The sequence below is a fragment of the Boleophthalmus pectinirostris genome, unplaced genomic scaffold (genome assembly GCF_026225935.1).
Source record: "Boleophthalmus pectinirostris isolate CB_2022bp ecotype Guang Dong unplaced genomic scaffold, ASM2622593v1 HiC_scaffold_5, whole genome shotgun sequence".
NCBI classification, from domain to species: Eukaryota; Metazoa; Chordata; class Actinopteri; order Gobiiformes; family Gobiidae; genus Boleophthalmus; species Boleophthalmus pectinirostris.
This window is the reverse complement of record NW_026571404.1, coordinates 6,500,779-6,526,324: the sequence shown is the minus strand read 5'-3', so window position 1 is coordinate 6,526,324 and position 25,546 is coordinate 6,500,779. Positions and strand designations below refer to the sequence as shown.

The window sequence follows — 25,546 nt, the reverse complement described above, 5'->3', positions numbered from 1 at the left end:
GAACAGAAAAAACAGAGAAAAATTCAATTTCAACACAATGTTTTAACATGAACTTGTTTGCAAATAGGAATAAGTCCATTTTTCTTGGAAAATCCTGCACTCTGCTCCACTTTTCTCATTTTGGACATTTTTCTGATGAGGGTGTCACGGTCAACAGTCAAAACGATCGTCCTTTAAGAGCGTTTGGAAAGAGACAAGTCTTCATTTGTGCTGCTCTGGTGGGAGGGGCCACGTACAGAGACACTGGAGACGCTGCTGTGATAAACACCACAGAAAATTAACTATATTTTAATAGAAAATATAATTAAAACATTTTAGTAGAAAATGACCCAAGGGCCACATTAAAGGTCTTGGGGGACCGGATCTGGCCCCCGGGCCTTATGTTTGACACCTGTGATGTAGAACATCCATCTGAAGACGTAAGGTTAACATGAAATACTGATCAGATTTAAGTTATTCAAGTTCAGGTAGATGTTACTGTCCCCTTTGGGAAATGATCTCTCTTCATTTAAGGTTAAAGCTTCCATCTGTAATTAGATTGAACTGCCCCTGTTGTATTCTCACATATCACCACTAGATGCTGTCTCTGTTACTGCTGTTGAAAGAGTGTCAGCTTTGGCCTGATCAAGGCAAGGCAAGTTTATTTGTATAGCACAATTCGTACACAAAGTAATTCAAAGTGTTTTACAGCATAAGGAATACATTAAGCGAAACAAACGGACGATTGAGCGCTGATGCGGTTCAGCTTCTGTCAGACTAAAGGACCATAAATTGGGCTTTACTCCACGAGGCTCCTGACTCCAGTAGCCGTAATGCTCCGATAATCCATCAAATTGACACTTGAGACTGATCCTTAGTCCAGGCGTCCATGATCCTTTGGCAGATTGTTCCTACAAGGACGACTCAAATACACACTGAGTAATAATGTGTTTAATTCAGCTTTGTGCACATTTGTTTACGTTTTACAGAAACAAAACTTAAAACCACATGGCTCATTTGCATAAGCCCTGAAAAAAACTTGACCTGACTACGGTCGCCGTAACGATTCAACAATCCATCAAATTGTGCGGCTTCGTAGTTTACTAAAGTCGTACTAAATCATTTTGACAGATTTTTGAGCACAGTGTACCACATAAAATCAGTTCGAGGTCAATAAGTACAACCAGGATTAATACATAAGGTGCAATGTCGATTTATGAGAAAATTCAAGGATTTTAAGTGCGCATAGTATAGTCGAGTCCGAAAAATGTTAGTTAATTACAGTTACACTTTTGATTAAGAGTACAATCTATTATTAGCAGATGTAAAAAGTACCTATACTCAAGTAATGCCGGACATACACTGCGATATTTTCGATTGTTTCACTCAGACCCAGCTCAAACTGTATGACCAAATCACAGGGATTAAAAGTTCAGAGCTCGCGAGTCATGTTCTCACACTAACACCAACGACTTCAACAGTGTGAACCCCTCACGAGAGGCGACTGGATTTCAAACAAACCTACAATTGCCAGATCGGGAGCAGGTCGTGAGGTATTACTCGGTTATCGTTACCCCATGTTTACTACACGAAGCACGACACACGATTGAGCCAAACCTCAACCCGATCCCAAAAAGAATCGCACAAGTGAAAAATCGGCTCATAAAGTGTCCTCAAAGTGCACGCCCGGCTTAAGACTAAAAAGGAATTCGGTGAACATTACTATTACATTACTATTTGGACCAAATCCCAAGCAAAGGTCGATCAGGTTCAACATTTTCAGCTTTGAACATCCTGATGTTGCTGCAGAAACGTGGCAGTCCATCCATCATACTGGGTCTAAGTAGCGTATAAGTGTGTGCAGACCCGGTGTGTATGGGCTTCATTATAATGGGATTGATCTGAGCGTTATTGTCCTGTCAATGTGGTTAGGGACACAGAAGATTTCCCTTCTCTTGAATAAGATGAGTCAGACTGAGCCTATAGACCAGCTCTGGATGGTATTGCATTCAGAAAGAATAGCAAATATAAACCACAAAGCCCATATGAATAGTGTCAGATAATCTGGTTTACAGCGAGAGGCCGGAAAAAACCTGACATAGATACGGATACATAGACATAAAGGAACTAATCATTTTAGATTTATTTAGAACATTAAATTATAGTAATCCAGGGGGTATGGTTATTTGCCTTGATTATAGACATTCATATTAAGAGGTGCATGGTGATTGAGTTGTTAGCACTGTCACCTCACAGCAAGAAGGTTCTGGGTTTTTCCGGGCCTTTCTCTGCTCAGGTTGTGTGTTTCTCCCATCAGCCCAACATGTGCACAATTAGACCTGTAACGATAACAGATTTTGCTCCCGTTGCCACTGTAAAGCAATATAATCCACAGTTTGAGAATCGTAATTAGTATAAACCACGGTTCGAGAAGGTTTAAGAAGATTCAAGAAGCGGCAGAGTAAAAAAAACACAGTTTGTCCTACCACACAGGTGTTTAGCTCATCATCTGGTGGTTGGTTGAGTTGAGATTTGTCAGAGTTCATTCAAAGAGTCCATCCATTTAAAAAAAAAAAAAAAAAAAAATGACCTTGAGTTCCATGGGCTAAAGTTAGTCTCCGTGCATGGCCCGACTGGTAAACATGTACAGAGGCGCTTAAAATGCAGGGTGAAATGCATAGTTTTTGGGAGTTCCAGTATTTTGTTTGAACAGATGATGCCAGATGAACTGGAACTGGAAAGTTCAGGGCAGCAGAACAGGAAGTGAACCCTCCAAAATAAAAGTCTCTGTATTAGACGCGGGTTACACCACGGTTACAGGAGTGAATCTGGAGCCAGGCTCCATATTTGGAAATCCAACCGCGAGTATCATAGCCACAACAAGAGCCAATCATGATTGAGGTTGTTACATGTGAAAGCCCTTCTCAGAGGGCTCAGTGCACTAGCTGTCAATCAAATCTTTTGCTAATGGGAATAACCTTGGGAAATGAAGACCTCTGATTGGTCAGTTATTTATATTCCTATCTTGATTTAGGGACATTCATCCATCAATTTTCTTCTGCTTATCCAGGGCTCCAGGGAGTAAAGCTCCTGCTCCTCCTCCTCCTGAGAGGAGCAAGAGCTCTACTCCAAGCTCCTCCCATGTGACCCAGCTCCTCAAACTATCTCTACGGGAGCGCCCAGCCACCCTGTGGAGGAAACTCATTTTGGCCGCCTGTATCACCGATCTTGTCCTTTTGGTCATTACCCAAAGCTCATGACCATAGGTCATGATTTAGGGACAAAATAGAGAAATGAAAAATTTAGCATCATGTGTCGCAGGTTAATACAAACATTTTAAGACGACAAGATCCCAGTGTAAGTCAATTGGAGCCTGGGTCAGAGGTGCACTATGATCTATGATGAACAGGTTTTCATTCCGCACTCTTCTCTCTAATTTATGTCTCTCTTTTTAAAATTTTAATCTTTATGATTATTTATGTTTTGATTTGTTTTTATTATGATTTTAATGTGCCTTATAATCCAGTGCACCTTATGTATGAAAATAGACAAAAGAAATCAACATGATTGATATTTTGCCTTATAATCAGATGCGCCTTATAGTCTGAAAAATACGGTAACTAAATCTAAATAACTAACTTTTCAGATGTTAATGGTAAATCCGCGTTGGCAGAAGCCTGATTCCCTCAGCTATCTGGTTCCTGAACAGGCCCCACTGAGTGTTCTGTACTGTCTAGTCTAATGTTCGTGTGCTGTGTTGTTGCTGTCTGTTCGTGTATATATCAAATGAGCACTTTGTTGTCCCCTTGGAGACAATTAAGTCTAACGTCTAAAGTCTAATGTCGTACTGTGAAAAGTTTCAGGCAAAGCACAAGAAGAAAGGCATAACTGTGTATGTTTTTTAATCTATTTTCTGGTATAAAAGTTCAGCCAAGTTTCCTCTCATGAAAACTAAAGCAAAAAAGATTCAATTTTGCGTAAAAAAAGAAAAGAAAAAAAGACCACAACTACTGTATTTTTTGGACTATAAGTCACACTTTTTTTCATGGTTTGGGGGGTTTCCTGTGACTTATACTCCGGTGCGACTTATATATTAAAATTTTCACATTTACAGCCACTGTCACTTCACTCTACTGCGCATGTCTCCTGCAGGAAGAGCCTCTGTCTTGCTGCAAGTCGAGAAATCTGCAGCCGAAAACGGTAATCGAGCAGCAGAAAGAAAGTTTGGAGTGAGCGAGAAACTTGTGACACCGGGAGGATGCAAAAATGAAAAAATGCATAGCCCACTCAGCCTTTTGGCCAATGTCCAGAAGCTTTTTTAATTTTCAAAATAAAGTTTCGGCAAAAAAGCCTTCATCAGATCATTTTCTTGCTTTGGACCACAGCACACAAAATGGTTGCCAGCCCAGGTGCTCATATACCCCCCCCCCAACGAATGGGAGGTCCCAAAATGAGGTCACCCAGTGAGTTCAGCCCACGCTACAACAAGAAAAAAACTTTTAGATATTTACATAAAAAACATTCTATTAAATACAGAAATAGTTTAACCACATCACAAAAAAACATCTTGGATCAAACTCTACATTCAGTCGGAGAAGAGCTAGAGTCCTAAGTTAATAAATCCAGAAGTGCTCTCTTTCTGACAGGAGCATTTCTAGATTCCCACCTCTAGGGGGCAGTTCCACATGTTCAATGCCGATATACACCGGGCAGGATGCACCATGAAACTTTCCTGGAAGTCACTGGATGGATGGACAAAGCCTGGACTTCAGTGACACCGAAACCATCCTGTCGGGATTCAGAAAGGCCGGAATAATTCTAACTGGAACTGATGCTGAGTCTGACGACAGCGACACAGAAGAGGAAGCGACGCTCTGTTTACCTCCGGAGGTCGTGGAGTTGCTCAGAAGTGACACCGAGGATGAAGAATTGAATGGATTTAGTGATTTGGAGTGAGATGGAGAGTTTGTTAAACTTGTTCTGTTCTGTTGTTTATGTTATAGTTTATCTGAAGAACTGTTCATATGTGACGTTAACAGTCTGTTGTTCTCTGTTCTATAGATGAGTTTCAGCTGACGTCATTGTTATTAAAAGCCCGCGTTGCATGCTGGGAAATATTTTAGTCGGAGGCAAGAAACACGGTAGCGTCAAACACAGTGCGTAACCTCGCGTATTTATCCCCGATAATGGTAAATTCCTGCTGCATTATCGGATGCACAAATAGAAGCACGGAAGAAGGAAAATGTCTTTTTCGTATTCCGAGTGAAAAGAACCGCTAAAGGTGAATTAAACGGACTTTCAAACATCCGCAGAGCAAACGTAGAAGATCCTAACAAACCGTGGACTCCAACAAGTTCAACAACACATCGAGACTCTTGGAGGTTTTCATCTTTTCTGCTGTGAATGGCCCAGGAGTTTCCACCAAGTCATTGTGGATATCGCCGAAGTGAATATTTGTCCAGGTAGTTGGCGATTCCGACCAGAAATTTGGTTTGTTCCACCTTTTGTAGGGGTTGAAAAGGGTGATTTGTCGTCCGTCGATGCTTATGACCAATTTCTGGTCAAATGGTCTTGGGTCCTCTGCCGTTAGAGTGGATAAATAACCGGGATCAATACCCTTTACGTGCTTTCTCGCTCCGTCCGTCATGTTGAATTAGTGTTTCTTGCCGCCGACCAAAATAATTCCCAGCATGCAACGCGCGCTTTTGTCAACAATGAAACTCGCCTGTTGTTATTACTAGAACTTGACTTTCGAGATGAAATGTCGGTTCCTGGTCTCTGATTTTAAAGTAAACTCTCCCCAAAAAGTGCGACTTATATGTTTTTTCCTTCTTCATTTTGCATTTTTGGGCTGATGCGACTTAAACTTCGGAGCAACTTATAGTCCAAAAAACACGGTACGTAGAGAGTCCTAAAGAGTGTCCCATATACTCTGATCCTGAGCTTAGTCCATAGGAGATGATTGATGCAGTGGAGCTGGTCTGTTACTATTACCGGGGTCTATCCGTCTGCCTGTGCAGCTCGAGCCTGACCTTCCCTTTGGCCCGCAGTTATGCTTTCAGACTGTGAGAAGCGAGGAGGAGGAGGGAGGAGAGAGGAGACAGGAGGAGGAGGTGGAGGAATCATCATTTTTACAAGGACGTTGGGAGATGGATGTATTTTTAACTCCCTGCTGGCTCTATAAAAGGGGGGAGCTAGAGTGAAGACACAAAAGCCCATGGGAAGCCCGGGCACATGACAAGGTTACAACATTTAGCTCTCCGCGGTTAATCACTGAGGCCTCGCGTGCACCCATAAGAGTAATGTATCGCTCGGCTTTTGTCCTTGTTGCGCCATACATCTTCTGTCCAGATTCTATTATTGCAAAGATAATGTATTTGATGGACACGACCAGTCAAAAGTTTGGACTCGCTCTCTCATTTTATGTTTGTTTTTGGGGGTTTTTCTACAGCATTTGATAAATAAAGAAGCAGAGGTAAAAGAAAGAAAGTACTGTACCTGAGTATAACTTTTAAACATCTGTATTTTACTGAAGTGGATAAATCCGTGTATCGTTCGTTCATTCGTTTTTTATAGTGAAACCAAAAATAAGAAAATCGATAAAACAACAATTTTCTTCATTATTTGTCTCCAAAATCAAAATGAAAAATGGATAACTATTCGTTTTCTTCAGTTTTCGATTTTGTGTTTAAATGAATAATGGAAAAAAAACAATAATGCTCGTTTCTTAAACTGAAATGTCGGACTTTTGTACCACATACGGACTGATCCAGGACTGAACCAGGACTGATCCAGGACTGAACCAGGACTGATCCAGGACTCAGTGTCGGGACGAGCCCAGAGATGCGCCAGCGAAGAAAATCAGGAGACCTGGACCAGACCAGGATCAGACTGGGACTGAGATCAGGACTGAGACCAGGACCAGACCAGGACTGAGACTGGGGCCAAGACTGAGACCGGGACTGAGACTGGGACCAGACGAGGACCAGACCAGGACTGAGACTGAGACTGGGACTGAGACCAGGACCAAACCGAGACTACGACCAGAACTGAGACCGGGACCAGACCGGGACCGAGACCAGGACCAGACCGGGACTGAGACCAGGACTAAGCAAAGACTGAGACCAGGACTGAGACCGGGACCAGACCAGGACCAGGCCAGAACTGAGACTGGGACTGAGACCAGGACCAAACTGGGACTGAGACCAGAACTGAGACCGGGACTGAGACCAGAACTGAGACCGGGACCAGACCGGGACCAAGACCAGGACCAAACTGGGACTGAGACCAGGACTGAGACCAGGACTGAGACCAGGACTGAGACCGGGACCAGACCAGGACCAGGCCAGTACTGAGACAAGGACAAAACCAGGACTGAGACTGGAACTGAGATCAGGACCAGACTGGGACCAGACCAGAACTGAGACCGGGACCTGGTGTAGTCCTGTTTTAGTCCTGCGATCAGTCCTGATTCAGTCCTGGTTCAGTTTGTATGCGGTGCAAAAGTCCGGCATGTTTTTTTTCCATTATTTATTTAAACATTCCATTATTCGTATTTTTTTTTCTTTTTGGTTTTGGAGACAAATAATCAATAATGAAGAAAGTAGTTGTTTTTCATTTTCTTAATTGTTGTTTTATTTTGAAAAACTAATGAACGACTGATACACAAATTTGGATACTTTTTACTTTTAGTTCACTTTCTATTTCTCTAACTTTTTTTTAACAGGACTGAAAAGTAAAAGTGTTTTTTATTATATTTTGAGACCTGCTGAAAAGGGTTTATTTTAAAACTTATTCATAATTTGAGCAAACAAAAATCTACAAATGAAAACAACAAATTAAATTATTTCTGTCCAGCAATATTCAGCGCAAGTCTGCATCAAAATCAGTAAATTTGAAGCTTTATTAAATCTTAAAATCTTCCAAGTACATTTTTAAACAAAAGTACTTTCATTTCATTATTGAAATATCCCATAATTGAAAATCATTACAAAGCATTACAACTAAATATCTGTCTTTCAAGTCCCATGGTATTTAATATTTATTGAAATGACTTTTAACACTCTGAAAATTACTATTATTAATGTTATTTTTATTGAAGATCAGTAGGTTTGCCCTCCTCTGTACCAGTGCATATGTTTTTTCATGTGATACTTTTACATGAAAATATATATTCAACATTATATATATATATGTTTACAGCGTTTTACATCAATCTGCATCAAAATCATCACTTTTGAAGCTTTATTAAATCTCAAAATATTTAAGTACATTTTTAAAATACGTTTTACTTAGATTTTTTCATGTGATACTTTTACTTAAAGGTTGTATAGAGGATTTTTTAAGGGAAGTGAAATACAGCGACAGTTCTTTTTCAAATGTTGTGCATACGTGACAGTTTTTAGACCATTCGTCTTCTTCAGTCGCGCCGTCGCTGGAAGGGATCTCCAAGAATCATCTCAGTTTGTCTTCGCTCTTTTTTCCCTTTTCTTCTTCTTTTAGCGACCTCAAAAACGGACTCTCTTTTGCGGCGAACTGGTCGTGGATTCTCGTCCGCCATCGTGACAAACTTTGTGCGAATTGGGAGGAAGCGACAGTTTGAAAAAGCCTCGAAGAACCGCTGCATAAACCACATAATCCCCGTAGGGAGTTTGATTGACAACCTAACAGCCAATAGATAAAGAGGGAGCCTTGTTATCTATTGGCTGATGTTTATCTGGCCTCATTACGTCCACAGTTGATCGATTTTTTTTTTTTTTTTTTGGGGGGTCATCATAATTACAAAGCTGCTGCGTCTCTGTAATGGTATTTTAAACTTTCAATGACAATTTGAAACTAAAAAAAAAAAAATCCTCCATACAACCTTTAAGTAACAAAATTGAGTACTTCTTCCACCACTGCACTGAAGACACCAAATATATGAAGTCAGATTTATGGAATTATGTAGCTATGTAGGAAAAACTTGTGTATATAAAATGTATAAAAAGTAGTAAGAAAAAATTAATAAACATTTGATTGTGAGAGGATTTGGTTATAAAATAAACAAAACAAAAAAAGTTGAGTTAACGTTTTATTTGCTACATAATTCCATATATCTGATGTGAAAATCTCCTAATAACCGTGAATTATTGGGACGCTAAAAATGTGTTAGGAAAGTGAGGTTTGGACCACTGCAAACAACTTTAAATTAACTATTTCTTTTTTTTTGTTTTTGTTTTTTTTCCATGTTTTAAACCAAATCAAGAAGAAAATTTAAGAACAAAAACTATTGATTGGTCAATTTGGTGAGTAGAATGCCTGATTTATGATTTCAAGCAATAAAATACCAAAAATTAAGAAACAGGAGCAAGGCATAAACTGTTTTTTTTTTTTTTTTTTTTTTTTTTTGAATGAATAAATGTTTCCTCTGTCGTAATTTTTAGATCTGAACAGCAAATCTGACCAAAAATTATACAACATTTGTGTTAAAAGTAAGTAAATGTCAAGTAAAAAACATATCTCTTCATGTTGTTTGCACTGAAATGAATCATGGGATATGTAGTTCCCGATGTTCATAATCTGCTGCTACTGTAAAACCATGAATTTAAGCAAAGGAACTTGCAATTCGATATTTTGTGACAGCCCACGATATTACTGTGAGACTTTTGACGATACCATATCACGATATTTTGGTTATTGTTACATCCGGTGTTATTTCTTTGTCCGTGTGTCGCCCACCCCCAACTCCAACTGTTCAAACTGTGATCTTTCTCTTCGCCCTCTCCTCCTTCACCAAAGATAACCACCAAACCCAGAGGGACGCGGTGGCAGATGACAAGGTTACAACACTTGGATCCGACCTCAGCTCCGTACATTTAATCACTCCTGCGCGGTCTCCCGTCCCAGAGGAGCGTGGGCCCGTTCTGTCCCTGTCCCGAAGAAAGAGGATGTCCTGAAACCTGTTTAACACCTGCCCCAAAGCCTTAATGCACCGTCTGACAGCTATTACCAGCCCTTATAGTCCACGTTCACACATGGCTCCGGCTCTTTAAATAATGCCTCATTCTAATGCAAGGACACAGGTGAGACCCAAGTGAAAATGAGCTCCAGAGTCTCGTCAGTGCGTGTACAGTAGTTATATTCCAGAGTCATAGTTCAGTCTGCAGGGCTTAACGCTTTTTTGTGAAATCTGATAGTTTTTTTTCACATTTCCAGTTAAATGTGACTTGTATGTGATCTCCAGTGTGAATTTTTAACTCCGCAAAAGTGTCTCGCATGAGCATTGGAGGACACGACGACGGCACAAGCAGCGAGTGTGCTCAGTGTTTACGGAAGTCGCCTAAACGCTGGGCTTGTCTCCCAGAATACGGTCCAGTTCTTGGTAAAATGGACAGGTTTCACATCCACGGTCGCTTTGAGGACACGTTTACACTGAAACGAATCACCGTATCACCGTATCGGAAATGATTTGTGTCCGGACACGTCACTTCTGTGTCCACAAGTCTTCCCTATCCACACAGCTTTGCTCATTTTTGTTTACATTTTACAGAAACAAAACTTAAATCCACAACCCTCATTTCCATAAAGTAAGCGCTCAAAAAACAGCTCGCTCCTTGTGCGCTGATGTGGTTCAGCTTCTGTCGGACTAAAGGACACGACTCGGTGGAATCTGAGTGTTCTTTCTGTGACAGAGGGGTGTTCTGCTGATGGTGAGTCTGTTCTGTTTCAATCACGTTGGAGATGATTCATGTGAAACTTTTCAGAGATTATACGTCTGCAGATCATATGTACAGACCGTTTATATGAATGGACATATATTCTCGCCTCTTAGTGTTTTGGCGGTGAATTACTTCACGGCACATAGACCTACATCAGAGTATCAGCGTTTTCAGGCGTCCACACTGTGCCGGATCAGATCTGTACTCAGATAAATTCGTGGGAGCTGACGGCACCAGATCTTTCTGTCTCTGTCTCTTTTTTTTTTGTCCGGCCTCCCCAGCCCCTCTGTCCCTCACCACTTGAACTGACCATATGAGGCAATTCTCAAAAGTTTTCATGGCCTCATTTTTTATTAATTTTTGGCAAATAATAAAACGTCTGCATCTTGTATTTTTTTTTTCCAATAAAAAAGATGATATTTATATGAAGTATTTATATTTAAATAATTATATGACGTCCAGTGAGATTCATCTGGTCTTCTGATACTTCATGTTATTGTTGTTATTGTTTTCATGTTATTAGGTTCTTTTTTCAAAACTAGAGTTTGTTTCATACCTGACAGTTGCCTCCACCGGTAGGAAGGCAGTGCCAAAACCTGTTTAAATCAGCTGACCGGGCACGTCACAACAACATCACATGACCACTCTGAGGAAGACCATTAGTGAGTAGTTGAAACTGTCAGGTATGAAACAAACTCTAGGTCTGAAAAAAGAACCTAATACCAGAAATTAAATGACGTATTTACATTTGCCGACGAATTTTCATCACCTGACAAGCTCGAGATTAAACAGTGACAGTTCTGTAGTGCAGTTAAGGACAGAAAAATGACAAGTGTTAAAGTATGAGAAGTTGACAGAGAGTGTTGAGTTTTCAAAAAACAATGGACGACTGATTATTTTGTTGTTCAGTGTGAGGACCGTGCAGTTTGCCTGATATGTAAAGAAAGTGTGGGGGTTTTCAAAGAATATAATCTGCGTCGTCAGGGTCGTACAATTCTGTTATACGGCCCAGACCAGACCCCGGCTCCCATCACAGTCAGGAGCCATAATGTGGCCCCTAGAGACAAAAGTTTGGTGACCCCTGATTTATAGTGAAGTCCAGTGCCTCCCAAAACTCCAACTAACTCGCAGCAAAACATGTAATTACAGAGCATTATCATGAATTTAGCTCTTTAAAATCTTCTCAATCTTGCTCATAAAATTATATAACTAGTATTCACCAACAGTTTTTCAGGTTAGGAGACGCAAGCGGCTTGAAAGACCAACTAGACCGGGCATGTCCAAACTATGGCCCAGGGACCAAATGCGGCCCTCAGACGAATTTTTCTTGGCCCTCAGGCTTCCAGGTGAATTGGCCCAAATTACCTTGTATCAATTAAAAATGAGCATTTTGCTGCAAGTGTTTTTAAAATCTACCTTGATAAAGCCAATATTTAATATTCAGTGTGTGGTTTTTAAGGATCTTAGCATAAATAAAGACTCACGGCTCATTATAACGTGTTAAACATGCACATATTTCAATTATTCACTGTAATGAGCTCCAGTCTACGGCCCTTGATCGGCCCTCTGCTTCATCTGTGTTTTGAGATGTGGCCCTTGATGAAAAAAGTTTGGACACCCCTGAACTAGACCTTTGTTATCACACTGTTTTTAGGGCACTGCAAATTTCTCTGATCTGGCCAAGATTTTAAAACTTACATCAGGTTATTCATCTTGCTTTCAGATTTATTATCGACTTACTAGACCAGAAACTGCTTAATTTTAGCCTAGAGGTCGTTTATATTAAGATAACTTGTCAAGTAAAGTTATCTTGCTGCGTGGACAGAAAATTTCTCTATTTTTAAGTCATTTTCTGATAGATTTAAGTGTTTATATCTTAAATTTTGTGTAAGAACATGAAAGTAATATATGCTGATGCTACATATGTTGATGTATTGAAATCTACAAAGTGTATATTAATATTTCTTACAGGGTATTTTTGTACTTTATGAAATTGATCACTTGTTTCTAATTAATTTTTATTTTTAATGCATCCATTCAAACGCCAACAACAGCACTTTGTCACTTGTTCAGACACAAACTCTTGATAAATCCTCTGAGCTTAAAGACGCGAAGCGAAACCAAACAGATCAGTCACTAAAGAGTGACTGTTGTTGTGACTAATTCAGTGTTTACGTTCTGTTTTAATTAGACACTTCTCTGGAGCATTGATATTTATATTACTGTGATATTAGCTTCAAATCACTGTCAACATTTGAGTAGTGCCAAGAATTAAGCCACACAACACAGCAAACACATTACATCTCCAATACATCTGTGAGGATTTTGATGTTTTTGTTGCTGAAATTTAAAGGTACTGTCCTTTCTGCTTTGCCTGAAATGTTCCAAAATATGGCATTAAATGTATGTATCTTGCATTTGATCATTTGAGTGTAATCCATGTATCACTAGTTCATTCGTTTTTCAAAATAAAACCAAAAATAAGAAAAAAAAAAAAAAAATTTTCAAAACTTCATTATTTGTCTCCAAAACCAAAATGAAAAATCAGGTCCGGGACCAGACCAGATCCAGACCAGGACTTAGGCCGGGACCAGACCAGGACTAAGATCAGGATCGAGACCGGGAACAGGACCAGAACTGAGAGCGGGACTGAGACTGGGACCAGACCAGGACTAAAAACGGTTTATTCCTGTTTTAGTCCTGATTCAGTCCGTATGCAGGGCAAAAGTCCAGCATCGCACTTTAAGTCACATAAATGTCAAGTGGCCATTAAAAGTTTTTTCCATTATTCATTTAAACACAAAATCGAAAACTGGAAGAAAAAAAAAACCCTCCACCAAAAAGTTACATAGTGCACCTTTAATAAAAGAAACATGGATGCCTCAATGAGGCAGAGTCTACTGACTTTTAAAAATCAGCTCAAGACACGGCTATTTAGACAAGCTTTTGGTTAACTGTGTCTGTAATTCCTCTGTTTTTGTACAAGTTGTTTATTGCTCTATAAAGCACTGTGATTTTTATTTTTTTTATCTATGAAAGGTGCTCTATAAATAAAGTTTTATTTACTTACTTACCCACTAACCTACCTACTTATTTACTTACTTACTTACCTACCTACATAACTACCTAACTACTTAGTTACTTACTTTCTTACTTACTTACCTACATAACTACCTAACTCCTTAGTTACTTACCTACCCACTTAGGCTACGTTCAGACTGCAGGGTTTAATGGTCAATTCAGATTTTTTTGTGAAATCTGATGTTTTTTCGAGGTCGTTCACATTTCCAATTAAATGTGACTTGTATGTGATTCCAGTGTGAACATTAAATGGCCCGAAAGTGTCCCGCATGTGACACTGGAGACACGACGACGTCAGCTACAGCGAGCGTCTCTGTGTTTACAGAAGTTGTCCAAACATGGACGCAGCATCGAGCACCTGGAGATTTTAAAGTTCCTCTCGTACCGGAGCCAGAACATGAACAACTTACTTGTTTTAAGGAGGAGATTGAGAAGGAGAAGGACGAGGTTTTTGGTCGTGGTGTTTTGTGGGGCAGCGGCAGCGACGTCCGTTGAAAGGAACGTGTGGATGTGGAGACGGAGCCAAGAGGTGAGTGGAGATGTGCTTCACTTCAATGACACAGAGTTCATTAACATTTTTTGTGTGATGAGAATAACGTTTGTGGACATTTGTGAGCGCCTACTTCTGCCACTCTCACGGGAGGAAACACATCTTTGGCGGCCTATTTTTGTGAGCAAACACGTTGGCGTTGGGCTGTATTGGCTTGCAACAGGTGCTTGTTACTGCACAATAGCCAACCCTTCGGCATAGCCAAGTCCACCGAGTGATAACGTGTAGGACGGATGAACGCTCCTTGACCGTTCAGACTGAAGTCGCATGTCAAAAGGTCAGTTATGTATCGGTTTTAGGAGCACATATCCAAGTGTCCTGGGTCATATTTGAAAAAAACAGATCTCTGTCGTTCAGACTGTCTTTAAAAGATCAGATACAGGAGCATAGGGGCCAAAAAATCAGATTTGGGTCACTTCAGGCTGCAGTCTCAACGCAGCCTAAGTCTACGTTTTTTGGCTCCTATGTTCCTGTATCTGATCTTTTAATGTCAGTCTGAATGACACAGATCCATTTTTTTCAAATGTGACCCAGGACACTTGGATATTTGCTCCTGAAACTGATACATATCTGATCTTTTGACATGCGATTTCAGTCTGAGGATCCAAGGTGCATTCATCCAACCTACACGTTATCAACAAGCCACAAACGTCACTATTCTGCGCTGAAGTAGGCGAAAATTGTTAATGAACTCCATGTCACTGAAGTGAAGCACATCACCACTCACCACTCTTGGCTCCGTCTCCACATCCACACGTTCCTTTCAACGGACGTCGCTGCCGCTGCCCCACAAAACACCACGACCAAAAACCTCGTCCTTCTCCTTCTCAATCTCCTCCTTAAAACAAGTAAGTTGTTCATGTTCTGGCTCCGGTACGAGAGGAACTTTAAAATCTCCAGGTGCTCAATGCTGCGTCCATGTTTGGACAACTTCCGTAAACACAGAGACGCTCACTGCGGTTGACGTCATTGTGTCTCCAGTGTCACATGTGGGACACTTTCAGGCCGTTTAATGTTCACACTGGAGTCACATACAAGTCACATTTAATTGGAAATGTGAACGACCTCGCAAAAACATCAGATTTCACAAAAAAATCTGAATTGAGCGTTAAGCCCTGCAGTCTGAACATAGCCTTAGTTACTTACTTACCTACCTACCTACTTACGCACTTGCCTACCCAACTACTTACTTAGTTACTTACCTACCTACTTAGTTACTTACATACCTACAGTACCTAACTACTTACTTACCTAATTACTTACTTATCTACTTACTTACTTACAAAAACACATCCATGGACACAAGCAGAAAGTTCAGTCTTTTTATCTTTTATCTCGATGAGGCTTCGTTTCCATAAAACCCAGTTTATCCTTAATGGTTTTGGAGGAGGCACTGGCCCTTGAAAGCCACACTAAAAGTCACTCTTTGAATCGCGCTTTTTCCAGATCTTTCCCTTTAGAGTGGTATAAATCAGAGGTAGCGGCCCCGTGTGCTGTATTCAGGCTCTGAAGATACGGCTGTGAGCGATGCCAGCGGGACACACTCACCAAAGCTCCATTATCTAAATATAGTCCCTGTGGATAACAATGGGCTTTATCAGGATCCTGGCCCACACTTTGTAAATGGAGACATGTGTAGATTGGGTTTTGTGTTAAAGGGCGCGATCATGTGCAGAGAAACCCATGAATAGTATCAGTAAGTAGGACGGATAAACAGATACAAGTACAAATCACAGACTGCATAAAGAATGGACTAAAGGAGAGTGACGTAATTCATAGCGTTCATCTCCAGCTAGAGACGCTAGAGAAAAAGTGGATGATTTGTCTGTTCCTACAATTATTTAACGCTAAAATAGTGAAATAAAAATACCGGGATCACATAGAGCGAGTTAATACGAACATTTTAAGACCAAAATGATGAGTGGCAGTTTGCAGCAGCAGCAGAGACGAGTGACAGTTTTTCAATACAAAGTGAATTGGAGCCAGAGTCGATTGAGCTGGAAGCTTGCCCGTGTTCACTTCCTATTAGGATATACCCACTTATGTACTGTATACAGTCTCAGGTATATATATATATTTTTTTATGATTATAGACACTGTTGAAAATAAGTAGACTTTAGATCAGGGATGTCAAACCAGATCCGGCCCTCCAAGATCTTTAATCTGGCCCTCGGCTGATTTTCTACTAAATATTTTAATAAAATTTTCTATTAAAATATTGTTAATTTTCTGTGGTGTTTATCACAGCAGCGTCTCCAGTGTCTCTGTACGTGGCCCCTCCCACCAGAGCAGCACAGATGAAGACTTGTCTCTTTCCAAACGCTCTTAAAGGACGATCGTTTTGACTGTTGACCGTGACACCCTCATCAGAAAAATGTCCAACATGAGAAAAGTGGAGCCGAGTGCAGGATTTTCCAAGAAAAACTGACTTATTCCTATTTGCAAACAAGTTCATGTTAAAACATTGTGTTGAAATTGCATTTTTCTTAAAGTTTCAGGTTGTTCATAATATTATAATATTTTGTAAAAGAGGCACCGATCAGATCAGATTTTATGTTTAATGTTTTATTTTTGTTGTTTTCAGCTTGAGCCATTCACTCCCAAACAGAAGTCATTTTGTGTCTTGGAATCTGCTCGCTCACACTCACCCAAAAACTGTGCAGCCTTCAGTGCAAAATTTGGAAAAAAAACCACTAAATTTGGACTTGGTACCAAAAATGTAAAGAGGAAGGCTGCTTGGGGTATGTTTACACATACCCGGGTATGTTGAGAAAGGAACAATAACATCGTGCACATAGCATTGTTTTCAAAAAAGTTTTCGTTTATATCAGCTCGCATAAATACATCATTAAGAGTCGTCGTAACTACACTCAGTTCATCAATTAAAAAAAGATTTCTGTAATAGATTTGTGTTTCTCTGCACAAATATTTGAACTTATTGTTATTTTTGAGGTTTATATGACATGAGTTTTCTGATCCGGCCTCTTTGGGATCAAAGTAGGTTGGATACGGCCCCCGGACCAAAATGAGTGTGACACCCCTGCTTTAGATACTCACCTTTACTGATCATATTTGAGCAGATATATGACAATAAGAAACATGAGAGTAATATGAAGTAGAACAGCAAGATTAATCATGATCAAATCCAAATTTTGATGCAATTAGCAAATTGCAAAGGCTTCAATTTTTTTAAGCACCATCATTTTCCTCAAACAAACAGCAAAACATCTAACTGTGACTCTTTTATTAGTTCGTCAGTTCATATTAGTTTTGTTCCGATACCTTTTTGGGGGGCATCCGATCTAGTACCAATACTTGCCGTTGGTTTACTCACTGATACCGATACCAGGCTCACCGCATAGTGTCTGGCTACTCACTTTTGTTACTGTACGAGAACAAAAAAAAAAAAATTCTAAAAGGCGATTTTTAATGAAAACCTGCCAGAATAAATACAGTTTTGAGGAATAAAGTATTAGTGAAATGTTTTGCTGCAGTGCTGATTTAAGTACTTTTGCTTTTCTACTTCATCACTTTCCACCACAGAGCCTGTAATAGACACAGTACACGCACAGAGAGCATAAAAAACAACAGTGAAGCCTGTGAAAGGACACTCATCCTCGGAGCACATGGTTAATTCTGCAGAGTAAACAAAGCCTGTTTTAGCGCTCTTGCCGCTGTAGTTATTTTCCCAAGCTCAGTGTCCACACCAAAGGCTGAATGGAGGTATGTAAGAGGCAACACAAATGTCTAACCGTGTGTTATTGTGTGATTTAAGTGTCCACAGAGTCTCTACAGCACAGGTGTCAAACATAAGGCCCGGGGGCCAGATGCGGCCCTCCAAGACCTTTAATCTGGCCCTCGGCTGATTTTCTATTTAAATATTTTAATTAAAATATTGGTAATTTTCTGCGGTGCTGAGCATAGCAGCATCTCCAGCGCCTCTGTACGTGGCCCCTCCCACCAGAGCAGCACAAATGAAGACTTGTCTCTTTCCAAACACTCTTAAAGGACGATCGTTTTGACTGTTGACCGTGACACCCTCATCAGAAAAATGTCCAACATGAGAAAAGTGGAGCCGAGTGCTGGATTTTACAAGAAAAACTGACTTATTCCTATTTGCATACAAGTTCATGTTAAAATATTGTGTTGAAATTGCATTTTTCTTAAAGTTTCAGGTTCTTCATAATATTATAATATTTTGTAAAAGAGTTCATTTAAGAAGATTTTTAGTTTAAAAATGTTTTGTTTCAAAGGTCTTTAAAAAAGATTTCTGTAATAGATTTGTGTTTCTCTGCACAAATATTTGAACTTATTGTTATTTTTGGGGTTTATATTTCATGAGTTTTCTGATCCGGCCCCTTTGGGATCAAAGTAGGTTGGATATGGCCCCCGGACCAAAATGAGTTTGACACCCCTGCTCTACAGTCTGCATTTAACCTGCTCTGAGCTTTAGTGGTGGAATTAGCTATAGATGTCAACAGAAAATACAGAGTGATATCGGATCAGTGATTTGGCCTGACTACTCGCCGATGCCAATACCTGAAAAATGTGTGGTATCTGAGCTTTTACCAATACCAGTATCGGTATCGGGACAACCCTACTTCATTTATCTGTCTTTTCCTTCAATAGACTCTTTTCACACTTACGTTACAAACCAGGAAAACATTTGGAAACGTGCAATGACAACTTCCTGTGTAGTTCTAGTTCGACACTGGGCTCGACGACCGACTGTGATCAAACCCACTGAAGTAAACATGATCAGCGGTAAAATGAAGACTGCAGACGTATGTGCCCAGTGCTCTCTGTGGTGGAAATGTTAATATTGGGTGTTGTTCTTTCTTTCCGTTGTCCAAGTAAGAAGTGTTAAAAGCCAGACTATTCTTTGTCTAATCCTGTCTCTTGCAGGAAGGCTATAGATTCCTTTGGGTTTGTCATTTACTGTTTGTCACATGTTAAGTTTTTGATCATCTTCACTTGTACCCAGACTCTAATGCACAGGTGTCAAACATAAGGCCCGGGGGCCAGATCCGGCCCTCCAAGACCTTTAATCTGGCCCTAGGCTGATTTTCTACTAAAATATTTTAATCATATTTTCTATTAAAATATTGGTAATTTTCTGTTCCGCTTAGCACAGCAGCGTCTCCCATGCCTCTGTACGTGGCCCCTCCCACCAGAGCAGCACAGATGAAGACTTGTCTCTTTCCAAACGCTCTTAAAGGACGATCGTTTTGACTGTTGACCGTGACACCCTCATCAGAAAAATGTCCAACATGAGAAAAGTGGAGCCAAGCGCAGGATTTTCCAAGAAAAATGGACTTATTCCTATTTGCAAACAAGTTAATGTTAAAATATTGTGTTGAAATTGAATTTTTCTTAAAGTTTCAGGTTGTTCACAATATTATAATATTATAATAAGAAAGAGTTCATCAATTAAAAAAGATTTCTGTAATAGATTTGTGTTTCTCTGCACCAATATTTGAACTTATTGTTATTTTTGGGGTTTATATGACATGAGTTTTCTGATCCGGCCTTTTTGGGATCAAAGTAGGTTGGACCAAAATGAGTTTGACACCCCTGATTTACACAGAAAACATGTTTTTGCCTCTGACAAAAAAAAAAAAACTGAGATATGAACTGACGAAGTAACAGAAGAATCACATTTCAGAACATGTTTGTACAGATCTAAACTACAGGGATGAGATATTTAGTTGTCTGTAGAGGAAACTATGGTACTTAAAAAACTGCTGCTTTTGCGATTTGCTAATTACTTCCATTGATATTGTGATGTTCGATTTCGCTTAATCTTCCAGCGCTAATGTTAATAATTAAAACCACAAACATTCCCTGTGTTCTGTTGCTGATTCCATCCGTGTTTTTTTTTTTTTTTTTCAGCAGCAGAAACGATAAAAGATTCAGTTTGTGAGCTGAGGCGCCCGGAGAGTAGACGCATTAGCAGCTCCCTCACCTGCTCCTGTAATCTCTCCATTATCAGCGGCAGAAGAAGGCTCTCTCCACCCGCCTCCGCTGTTGTCACAATAAAGTCCACGTCGTGCCCAAACTCTTTCCCCCTAGAGATAAAAACACATTATCAGCCGCTGTTTTCAAAAATATGAAAATTATCTTCTTGTACTCGCCGCGTTTAACTGATGAAGAGGCAAAGAGGCAGACAGAGCTATTAAAAACACAGCGCACGGGGAATAACATTTGGGACTATTCCTTTTTTCGCAGGTAATTGAACCAAAATCATCTGGAGAACAAGATATGCGGGCCTGGAGATGTTGTTATTATTATTTTTATGAATCAATATTTCTTCAGCGTTTGACTAGTGCTTACTGTCATTGTGTCCTTGGGCAAGACACTTCAACATCTGGCCTTTGACAGATTGCCAAAAAGAAATATCCAAATAAACAATAAAGCAGGATAGTCCCAGTAAACCATTTTTAATAAGACAATACCATTAAAAATAATAAATAAACAGTAGAATGAACATAAACTTAGTTACAGAAGTCACAAATTCAACCTTATTTTCAACTAAAATAACAAATCTCCCCATTATTGATAAGAAAATGCGCACATCATGAATACTGAGACTAAAATATATTGTTTCAGCTGGATTTAAGTCTCGTCTTAGGCACCACGAGCTGGACCTCGGACCTCAAGACGCTCGCGAGGATGTAAATCTGGAGGAGGTCCGAGACGTATTGTGGCGTCAGTGCATTCAAAGCTTTAAAAACAAACAATGAAATCTTAAAATCAATTCTGAAATGAACACGTTCCTGTTAAAGGTCGTGCCGCAGACTTTTGGAGTCACTGTCGTCGGTAAAGTGCGGAATAATTTGTGTTACAGTCGTCCAGGCGTGATGAAATAAAAGCGTGCACGACTTGTTAAACAAGTTTAAAAGATAAAAAAGGTTTGACTTTAGATAAAAAGCCCAAATGATGAGAACTTGATTTTAAAACGCTATTGGCAAGGCAAGTTTATTTGTACAGCACAATTCGTACACAAAGTAATTCAAAGTGTTTTACAGCATAAGAAATACATTAAAATCATAATAAAAACAAATCAAAACATAAATAATCATGAAGATTAAAATAAAAAAAGAGACATAAATTGGAGAGAAGAGTGCGGAATGAAAACCTTGATCTGCTTGTCAAATTTAAAATCATTGTCTAAGGTGACGTCGAGGTTGGTGACTGTGGGGCAAACATAGTTTTTGAGGCGTCCCACATCAGTGACGGTTCTGCTGGATCCAAACTGTATCACCTCTGTCTTTGCTTCATTCAGTTGTAAAAAAGTTAGGGCCAACCAAGTGTGCTTGTCGATCTGTTCCACAGTATGGCATTAAACTTTTGATTTCCATAGCAACAGCAGGCCATAAAGTTACAGGTCAGATCTGTGGACAGTAAGGCCCTGGTCACATGCACAGGGGTATTTTTAAAAACTGAGACATTTCTCTTCATTTGTATCCATCTTTTACACACAAACGGTGAATTCGCCTCTGAAAACGAATCTTTCTAAAAATTCTGGCTAGACTGGAGATTCTGAAAACTTCAGTTTTGCTTTTGTGTGTAAAGTGACATAAACAGAGTTTCAGGAGCTGACGTGCCAAAAGTGATGATGATCATGAAGATCATGAGTCGCATTTCTTCTGGTGCAAACACTTTTCATGCGTTTGCATTTGCACACATGATGTTTGATGTTTCATTTCCATGACCAGAGACAAATGATGCTCGGAGCTCCGACATTTTGCCACTTGTTTAACAGATCTGTGGAGAGGCGAGCCCGCTCAGTAATGCACGTTTTTCAAGGTATTTTTGAGTAATACTTACAACTGTAATGAAATAAATGCTTCAGGTTTGAATCTAATCCAGACGCCGCCCAGGGGTTTGGCGTAGTTATGACGGCGCTCGATGGCGTATTTATGCGAGCTGATGTAAACGAAAACTTTTTTGAAAACGATACTATGTCCACGAAGTTATTTTGGAAAACAGATTGATGGAAACATACCCAGTTATATGTAAACGTAGCCTAAGAATGCAAGTTTCCCCACGTATTCATTCACAATAAAAACATCTGTAATGAATAAACGCAAGAAAGAGTTTAAGTTTAAAACCAAACTGTGAAGCATTTCTGATAAAGCAACATCTCCACGGAGTTACAGTGCACCTTTAATGAGCTCTTACTGGCACTGGTTGAAAATGGTTCGCAATCTCTCTTCTTGTAAAACTGGACAATGCAAGATGAGACGCCTGAAGCACAGCCGGAGCGGTTTGATGTCTCCTCGCTGTACCTAACGTGTGAATGACAGCTCACATGAAAGGAGGAGAGGGGCACAGGCAGCGATGGATTATGGGTAATCTTCAAAGGTCAGGAGGCTACGACATACTATTAGAGAACAGCCGTTAGAGCTCGTAATGGGAAGCAGGAGAGGAGGCACGGAACTTATACTTGTGCCGGAATGCTCGAGACGTCAACACCGCCTGTGCTTTTAGACGTTCCAACAAAGAACAACGTCCGGACAAACGCTCGTAATTAGGAGTTTAGTGATCGGATAAAGTTTGGAGCTCAGATCACAGCGGATGAAGACGCCAGTGATGTGATCAAAGGAGGACACGATGGTGGAGATAAAGTGGTAAAGGGGTCGAGGGATAGACAAAAAGTGCATGGATTAAAGAGGGGAGAGAGAGTGCGTTTATACAGCACGGTGTGGGATGGTTTCAGTTGGTTTTAAGTCTCGTTTTATGAGCTGGAGCTGGACTTCGGACCTCAAAACGTTCGCGGGGGTGTAAATCTGGAGGAGTTCCGATACATATTGTGGGATCAGTGTTGGGAAAGTGACTTTTAAAACGTATTCCCCTACAGATTACAGATTACATACCCCAAAATGTAGTTTGTAACATAATCCATTAAGGTTAAAGTGAGTAATGTAATCTGAATACTTTGGATTACTTGATTTGCTGTAGAGAAGCAAAGACGAGGATATTGTAACATGACTGAACCGTACTAAAAATATTATTGATAGAAGACGAGGAGACCCGTCCACGCAGCATGATTTAGTCCTGTTAAATCCTGTTTTAGACCTGGTTTTAGACCTGGTTTAGTCTTGGTTTTGTCTTGGTTTAGTCCTAGTTTAGTCCTGGTTTAATCCTGGTTTTAATTCTGCTTTAGTCCTGGTTTTAGTCCTGGTTTAGTCCTAATTTAGACCTAGTTTAGACCTGGTTTAGACCTGGTTTGAACCTGGTTTCAACCTGGTTTAGTCCTGGTTTAGACCTGGTTTTAGTCCTGGTTTAATCCTGGTTTTAATTCTGCTTTAGTCCTGGTTTAGTCCTAATTTAGACCTAGTTTAGACCTGGTTTAGACCTGGTTTGAATCTGGTTTCGACCTGGTTTAGTCCTGGTTTAGACCTGGTTTTAGTCCTGGTTTAGTTCTGGTTTAGACCTGGTTTGGACCTGGTTTAAACTTGGTTTAATCCTGGTGTAGACCTGGTTTTAGTCCTGGTTAAATTCTGGTTTAGACCTGGTTTGGACCTGTTTAGTCTTGGTTTAGTCCTGGTTTTAGTCCTGGTTTAGACCTAGTTTAGACCTGGTTTAAAAAAAAAAAAAAAAAAAGGATATAGCCTGAAATGTGAAAACGGGAAAATACGGCCGTATAATCCATTTATTTCAACAAAGTAACTGTAATCCAATTACCACTCATTAATACAGTAACTGTAACTTAATACAGTTACTCATCATTTATACTCTGATTACATAACTCTGGTACATATAATTTGTTACTCCCCAACACTGGGGGTCAGTCCATTCAAAGCCTTAAAAACAATGAAATCTTTAAATCAATTCTAAAATGAACTGGTTCCTGTTAAAGGTTGTGCCACAAAGTTTTGAAGGGAAAAAAAGTCTAAATAGTGGGAAGCTTGAAAAATAATGTTTATACCTCTACTCTGATAATTAGACGTCAATGTCTAAATAGCAGCGTGTCGGAACAGCAGCGTGAAACCCATTTTGATGAGGAAACAATGTTATAACATAGTTCAGAAAATGGTGTAACACTGCTCTTTTTACAGAAAGAAGAGGCAAGAATTCAATTACAGTTTCTTTAATTTTACCAGCTCGTTCCCCTATAATGTTTAAGTCCAGAAGCACAGCTGGTCTATGGTCTTTTCTACAAAGAGGGAACAAGCCAATGCTCTGAGAAAAACGCATGTGGTTTGGAGAAGAGTTCAGACTTTATTGGGTAAATTAGACCATTTTGGATCTAAAAATGCTGATCAAAGATTTTCAACAAAGACGTGAGAGAGAAAACTGCTGGCTAATGCTTGTGGAATATTTTTATAGTCCAATGAATTTCATTTGGTCTTCCGATAATTTATATTACCGTATTTTCCGGGCTATTAGGCGCTCTGGATTATAAGATGCATTGTCATTATATGGTCTACTTTTGAACTTTTTTCACAAATAAACCGCACTGGACTTTAAAGGAAACACAACAGTTGGACGGGTGAGTGGTTTTTATTTGTTTGGTGACTCTGGGCTTTGTTCAGTTGTGGCGTGTAGGGAGGGAGCTGATTGTTGGCGTGTTTGCAGTGACTCGATGCATGTTGACGGACTATTTTCTCATATATCAGTCCGCTGCTGCTGAGCTTTCTATCAAGAAAGACAACTCACTGCTGCTGCTCAGACATAAATCCTTTAAATACAAGGTTGGTTTTACTTCTAAAATTCTTCTGTCAAAGCAGACATTTACATCAATAGTCTGGCGTTATAAATGTTTTGCTTCTGCTGTTTTGTGGAGTGGGTAAGACAGTTTTTAGTGGCAGGAGAACTATGGCCATTGACATGCACTAGTCTAGCACCAGTGACCTCTGCAAATACAAGGGGGCCCGGTCAAGCAGAAGTAAACAACAAGGCCAAAAATTCAAGTTAATGCATCTGATATAAAAATGTATTGAACAGATACATATGTACTCTAGTTTATGAAACTGTTTGACCTTTTTTCTGTACCATTTTTGGTTCTAAAAGTTACATAAGTTTTAAACAGACCATGTATGAAACATGGAACAAAAATTATTTCCCAAATTTCAAAGACCTGAAAATCATGTAAATAAATGTTTGTATTTCATCATATCTTGTGTTATTCAATCTTTGAACTGTTGATGAAGGTACATGATTTTTCAAAAAAAAGTATTTAAAATGATAAAAATTTGCTTGGAAGGACTGACATATTTTATAGAAATAGTTT

General features: G+C 39.7%; 1 protein-coding gene across 4 annotated transcripts in view; it reads right to left on the bottom strand.

The window, feature by feature from the left end:
• dntt (deoxynucleotidyltransferase, terminal) overlaps nucleotides 1-25,546 on the bottom strand; it is a 306,321-nt gene that overhangs the window by 153,361 nt on the left and 127,414 nt on the right. For all 4 annotated transcript variants that reach the window (XM_055162795.1, XM_055162798.1, XM_055162796.1 and 1 more), the window contains exon 8: nucleotides 20,273-20,375. In XM_055162795.1, coding sequence (XP_055018770.1) covers nucleotides 20,273-20,375 — 103 coding nt within the window. The remainder of the gene's footprint in view (nucleotides 1-20,272; nucleotides 20,376-25,546) is intronic.